Here is a 7,500-nt window from a genome sequence, read left to right on the forward strand (position 1 = left end):
ACAATAACAACTAATTACAACAAATCATATAAACAATTACTACTTTCATCATAAATAGGCAGCTAATGTGGTAATTGAATCCAGATTTAGTGAAAACAGAGAAGCTAAATGAACATAGCTAAAAGTCATCAAGATGTTTGTCAGACTCATTTATGTTTAATCAACAATTAATGTTACACACTGAAAGTTATTTACATATCAAACTATTTAATAATATAATTATAGAAGATTTCATAAACTTTTAAAATAAACCTGAGAGTCTGAGGGGTTTTCATTTATATTTATTTATTTGTTCATTTGATGAATGAAGGTGTTACATCTATCATCATGAAGGTGTTACATCTATCATCATGAAGGTGTTACATCTATCATCATGAAGGTGTTACATCTGTCATCATGAAGGTGTTACATCTATCATCATGAAGGTGTTACATCTATCATCTATCATCATGAAGGTGTTACATCTATCATCATGAAGGTGTTACATCTATCATCATGAAGGTGTTACATCTATCATCATGAAGGTGTTACATGTATCATCTATCATCATGAAGGTGTTACATGTATCATCTATCATCATGAAGGTGTTACATGTATCATCTATCATCATGAAGGTGTTACATCTATCATCTATCATGAAGGTGTTACATCTATCATCATGAAAGTGTTACATCTATCATCATGAAGGTGTTACATCTATCATCTATCATCATGAAGGTGTTACATCTATCATCTATCATCATGAAGGTGTTACATCTATCATCATGAAAGTGTTACGTCTATCATCATGAAGGTGTTACATCTATCATCATGAAGGTGTTACATCTATCATCATGAAGGTGTTACATCTATCATCATGAAGGTGTTACATGTATCATCTATCATCATGAAAGTGTTACATCTATCATCATGAAAGTGTTACATCTATCATCATGAAAGTGTTACATCTATCATCATGAAGGTGTTACATCTATCTATCATCATGAAGGTGTTACATCTATCTATCATCATGAAGGTGTTACATCTGTCATCATGAAGGTGTTACATCTATCATCTATCATCATGAAGGTGTTACATCTATCATCATGAAGGTGTTACATCTGTCATCATGAAGGTGTTACATCTATCATCTATCATGAAGGTGTTACATCTATCATCATGAAGGTGTTACATCTGTCATCATGAAGGTGTTACATCTATCATCTATCATCATGAAGGTGTTACATCTATCTATCATCATGAAGGTGTTACATCTATCTATCATCATGAAGGTGTTACATCTGTCATCATGAAGGTGTTACATCTATCATCATGAAGGTGTTACATCTATCATCTATCATCATGAAGGTGTTACATCTGTCATCATGAAGGTGTTACATCTATCTATCATCATGAAGGTGTTACATCTGTCATCATGAAGGTGTTACATCTATCTATCATCATGAAGGTGTTACATCTGTCATCATGAAGGTGTTACATCTATCATCTATCATCATGAAGGTGTTACATCTGTCATCATGAAGGTGTTACATCTATCTATCATCATGAAGGTGTTACATCTATCTATCATCATGAAGGTGTTACATCTGTCATCATGAAGGTGTTACATCTATCATCTATCATCATGAAGGTGTTACATCTATCATCATGAAGGTGTTACATCTGTCATCATGAAGGTGTTACATCTATCATCTATCATCATGAAGGTGTTACATCTATCTATCATCATGAAGGTGTTACATCTATCTATCATCATGAAGGTGTTACATCTATCTATCATCATGAAGGTGTTACATCTATCATCATGAAGGTGTTACATCTATCTATCATCATGAAGGTGTTACATCTATCTATCATCATGAAGGTGTTACATCTATCATCTATCATCATGAAGGTGTTACATCTGTCATCATGAAGGTGTTACATCTATCTATCATCATGAAGGTGTTACATCTATCATCATGAAGGTGTTACAACTATCATCATGAAGGTGTTACATCTATCATCATGAAGGTGTTACATCTATCATCATGAAGGTGTTACATCTGTCATCTATCATCATGAAGGTGTTACATCTATCATCATGAAGGTGTTACATCTATCATCATGAAGGTGTTACATCTGTCATCTATCATCATGAAGGTGTTACATCTATCATCATGAAGGTGTTACAACTATCATCATGAAGGTGTTACATCTATCATCTATCATCATGAAGGTGTTACATCTATCATCTATCATGAAGGTGTTACATCTATCATCATGAAGGTGTTACATCTATCATGAAGGTATTACATGTATCATCTATCATCATGAAGGTGTTACATCTGTCATCTATCATCATGAAGGTGTTACATCTATCATCATGAAGGTGTTACATCTGTCATCTATCATCATGAAGGTGTTACATCTATCATCATGAAGGTGTTACATCTATCATGAAGGTGTTACATGTATCATCTATCATCATGAAGGTGTTACATGTATCATCTATCATCATGAAGGTGTTACATCTGTCATCTATCATCATGAAGGTGTTACATCTATCATGAAGGTGTTACATGTATCATCTATCATCATGAAGGTGTTACATCTATCATCTATCATCATGAAGGTGTTACATCTATCATCTATCATCATGAAGGTGTTACATCTATCATCATGAAGGTGTTACATCTATCATCATGAAGGTGTTACATCTATCATCTATCATCATGAAGGTGTTACATCTATTATCATGAAGGTGTTACATGTATCATCTATCATCATGAAGGTGTTACATCTATCATCATGAAGGTGTTACATCTATCATCATGAAGGTGTTACATCTGTCATCATGAAGGTGTTACATCTATCATCATGAAGGTGTTACATCTATCATCTATCATCATGAAGGTGTTACATCTATCATCATGAAGGTGTTACATCTATCATCATGAAGGTGTTACATCTGTCATCATGAAGGTGTTACGTCTATCATCATGAAGGTGTTACATCTATCATCATGAAGGTGTTACATCTATCATCATGAAGGTGTTACATCTATCATCATGAAGGTGTTATATCTAATCAAAGAGTTTATCAGACTCATCTTTTAGGAAATAACACAGGTGATAGGACAACACTAAAAATAGATTTAAAAACTGACAGCACACGACGTGTCTTACACCTGACTCTACATCACATTTAAAGACTTAATATGTGATTTTTTTGATCCAGCAGATGTCGCCCTTGAGCACCAGCATGAAACCAAAACAACTCGTGCTGCATTGTTGTGTTAGCATGCTAATGCTAGCGATCTTTATTCTGCTCGTATCTTCACACTGCATGTAAATTTACCTGAAATGAGCGTGATCTAGAAACACAGTTAGGCAGTGAGTACAGTATGTTATTCTTCTTTTCTCTAGTCCCTCAATTAAACAACTTTTATACTCGAGGGGAGGAGTCAGCCGGCCATCCGGGCGATGTAAACAAACTGAAGATAGGACTCTGAAAACATCACAGACAGTGGGACTCGGGTGTTACACCCATTGTAGACAGTCATGACTCACAGAGTTATTTTCAGATAATTTATTTCTATTATATATTTATATATTTAAGTGTAATATAAAGACTTTAACACGCTGTCAGAGGATTTGCACTGAAACTTGTGTTCCTGTTCCCTCTTTGGGAGCGCGGTGCAGCGGAGCAGATTAATCATCTTCTTTAATGATCTCTACTTTATTCTGACTAACGATGCAGCTGCTCCGTCATGTTTTACAGCCCGCTGTGACTCAGACGATCAGGTGTGTCCTCTCTGCAGGTGATGGAGGCGGTGCGAGGAGGGGGGGGCGGGGCTGACCTGCAGAGGGAGTGTGATGAAGAGGAGCAGCAGGTTTCCTCTCAGGACACAGAGAAGAAGAAAGATGGAGGACACCATGAAGGTGAGTGATCACCTTTCAAAACACAAACTTCTTCTTAGAACATCAAACAGCTGATCAGTGTTTCCTCTGCAGCTGCTGACCAGCTGACGGAGGACGGTGGGAACGCCATCCCAGTTCAACCAGTCAACAACTGTAGCCCCCCCCCACACAAGCACACACACACAGACACGCACAGCAACACACACAACCACACAGACACACACAGCAACACACACAACCACACACACACAGACACACACAACCACACACACAACCACACACACACAGACACACACAGCAACACACACAACCACACACACAACCACACACACAACCACACACACAGCGACACACACAGAGACACACACAACCACACACACACACACAGAGACGCACACAGAGACACACACAACCACACACACAACCACACATACAGTGACACACACAGAGACACACACAGAGACACACACAGTGACACACACAGTGACACACACATTGACACACACAGTGACACACACAGAGACACACACAGAGACACACATAGTGACACACACAGAGACACACACAGTGACACACACAGAGACACACACAGTGACACACACAGAGACACACACAGTGACACACACAGTGACACACACAGTGACACACACAGAGACACACACAGTGACACACACAGAGACACACACAGTGACACACACAGTGACACACACAGTGACACATACAGTGACACACACAGTGACACACACAGTGACACATACAGTGACACACACAGTGACACACACAGTGACACATACAGCCTCACAGCCGACGACAGCGTGAAGGTAAAAGAACGATCCTGACCGGTTTCACTTTTTACAACATGAAGCGTCTTTAGAGCTCAACAGTGACCGCCCACTTTTTCGGCGGCGCTGGTTCCTTCAGTAAATTTCCCCGTTTCAAATCCTTCGTTGACTTTTCACAAAATCTCCACATCAAGAGATTGAACCCTGTAACCATGACAACCAGCTACCCCAATACTCACGACGGTAAAACAGGCAAAGTACAAGAACATTTTTCATTTTTTCTTCCAGAGTCAATGAACTACATATCCCACAATGCATTGCAAATGATGCCTCTTTTTCTTAAATGTGACTGTAGTCGTTATCGGGAAACATTTCCTCATTAACAGCGAGCTCCACCAATCAAAGAGTCCACTACGGAGAAAAAGAACCGGATTTCTACTTCAGGAACCAAACTGTTGATCTCTATATTAGAAAACCTCCCTCCTGTTTTCAGAGATGTAGTGTGTGTGTGTGTGTGTGTGTGTGTGTGTGTGTGTGTTCAGTCTTCAGGTCCTCTCAGCTTCAAGGTGAACGGTCTCCTCGTCTCTCTGTCTGGTCAGTGTTTGTTGTATTTAAATCTAAAATGAATTTCATGACTTTGAACTTGATTTCCCTCCAAACACGTCTGACAGCCTCTCACGTCTAAAGTCATCGTGTCAGCTCCTCACAGTTTAACTTTAGAGATTATTTTCCATAATGCACCTGGTGGAAATTTACCACTACAACTCTTTGAAGTGTCCTCCTCTTTGACCCTGAGAGAGAAGAAGAACGACCTGCTGCCCTCAAATGTAAATCAGTTTCGTTACATCCTGTTTAAAATAACATCAGAGAGGAGAGGGCGGAGCTTCAGGAGGTCGTTCTGTTTGATGACATTACATCCTGTTTAAAATAACATCAGAGAGGAGAGGGCGGAGCTTCAGGAGGTTGTTCTGTTTGATGACATTACATCCTGTTTAAAATAACATCAGAGAGGAGAGGGCGGAGCTTCAGGAGGTCGTTCTGTTTGATGACGTTACATCCTGTTTAAAATAACATCAGAGAGGAGAGGGCGGAGCTTCAGGAGGTTGTTCTGTTTGATGACATTACATCCTGTTTAAAATAACATCAGAGAGGAGAGGGCGGAGCTTCAGGAGGTCGTTCTGTTTGATGACATTACATCCTGTTTAAAATAACATCAGAGAGGAGAGGGCGGAGCTTCAGGAGGTCGTTCTGTTTGATGACATTACATCCTGTTTAAAATAACATCAGAGAGGAGAGGGCGGAGCTTCAGGAGGTCGTTCTGTTTGATGACATTACATCCTGTTTAAAATAACATCAGAGAGGAGAGGGCGGAGCTTCAGGAGGTCGTTCTGTTTGATGACATTACATCCTGTTTAAAATAACATCAGAGAGGAGAGGGCGGAGCTTCAGGAGGTCGTTCTGTTTGATGACATTACATCCTGTTTAAAATAACATCAGAGGGGAGAGGGCGGAGCTTCAGGAGGTCGTTCTGTTTGATGACGTTACATCCTGTTTAAAATAACATCAGAGAGGAGAGGGCGGAGCTTCAGGAGGTTGTTCTGTTTGATGACATTACATCCTGTTTAAAATAACATCAGAGAGGAGAGGGCGGAGCTTCAGGAGGTTGTTCTGTTTGATGACATTACATCCTGTTTAAAATAACATCAGAGAGGAGAGGGCGGAGCTTCAGGAGGTCGTTCTGTTTGATGACATTACATCCTGTTTAAAATAACATCAGAGAGGAGAGGGCGGAGCTTCAGGAGGTCGTTCTGTTTGATGACATTACATCCTGTTTAAAATAACATCAGAGAGGAGAGGGCGGAGCTTCAGGAGGTCGTTCTGTTTGATGACATTACATCCTGTTTAAAATAACATCAGAGAGGAGAGGGCGGAGCTTCAGGAGGTCGTTCTGTTTGATGACGTTACATCCTGTTTAAAATAACATCAGAGAGGGCGGAGCTTCAGGAGGTTGTTCTGTTTGATGACATTACATCCTGTTTAAAATAACATCAGAGAGGAGAGGGCGGAGCTTCAGGAGGTCGTTCTGTTTGATGACGTTACATCCTGTTTAAAATAACATCAGAGAGGAGAGGGCGGAGCTTCAGGAGGTTGTTCTGTTTGATGACATTACATCCTGTTTAAAATAACATCAGAGAGGAGAGGGCGGAGCTTCAGGAGGTTGTTCTGTTTGATGACATTACATCCTGTTTAAAATAACATCAGAGAGGAGAGGGCGGAGCTTCAGGAGGTTGTTCTGTTTGATGACATTACATCCTGTTTAAAATAACATCAGAGAGGAGAGGGCGGAGCTTCAGGAGGTCGTTCTGTTTGATGACGTTACATCCTGTTTAAAATAACATCAGAGAGGAGAGGGCGGAGCTTCAGGAGGTCGTTCTGTTTGATGACGTTACATCCTGTTTAAAATAACATCAGAGAGGAGAGGGCGGAGCTTCAGGAGGTCGTTCTGTTTGATGACATTACATCCTGTTTAAAATAACATCAGAGAGGAGAGGGCGGAGCTTCAGGAGGTCGTTCTGTTTGATGACGTTACATCCTGTTTAAAATAACATCGGAGAGGGCGGAGCTTCAGGAGGTTGTTCTGTTTGAAGTCTTCTAAAATAAAAATCATAACTAAAGCGTCCCACAGAGACGTTTGAATCCGTGTTGTTTTGATGTTCTTCATCAGAGCGCTCTCTGTACAGCGATGAACAGGTTCTGTGTTTGTCCTACAGGCGCTGCAGAGCTGAAGCTGTGTTCTCATCCTGGAGGTTCACTCA

General features: G+C 40.2%; 1 protein-coding gene across 1 annotated transcript in view; it reads left to right on the plus strand.

Annotated features, from left to right (window-relative positions):
- The window catches only part of LOC132967116 (uncharacterized), a 34,966-nt gene that overhangs the window by 615 nt on the left and 26,851 nt on the right, over positions 1-7,500 (plus strand). Inside the window, exons 2-5 of the mRNA XM_061033969.1 lie at positions 3,803-3,923; positions 3,996-4,723; positions 5,227-5,280; positions 7,455-7,500. The exon at positions 7,455-7,500 is cut by the window's right edge and continues 189 nt beyond it. Of these exons, the coding sequence (XP_060889952.1) occupies positions 3,803-3,923; positions 3,996-4,723; positions 5,227-5,280; positions 7,455-7,500 (949 nt within the window). The remainder of the gene's footprint in view (positions 1-3,802; positions 3,924-3,995; positions 4,724-5,226; positions 5,281-7,454) is intronic.

The sequence above is a fragment of the Labrus mixtus genome, unplaced genomic scaffold (assembly GCF_963584025.1).
Source record: "Labrus mixtus unplaced genomic scaffold, fLabMix1.1 SCAFFOLD_136, whole genome shotgun sequence".
Classification (NCBI taxonomy): domain Eukaryota; kingdom Metazoa; phylum Chordata; class Actinopteri; order Labriformes; family Labridae; genus Labrus; species Labrus mixtus.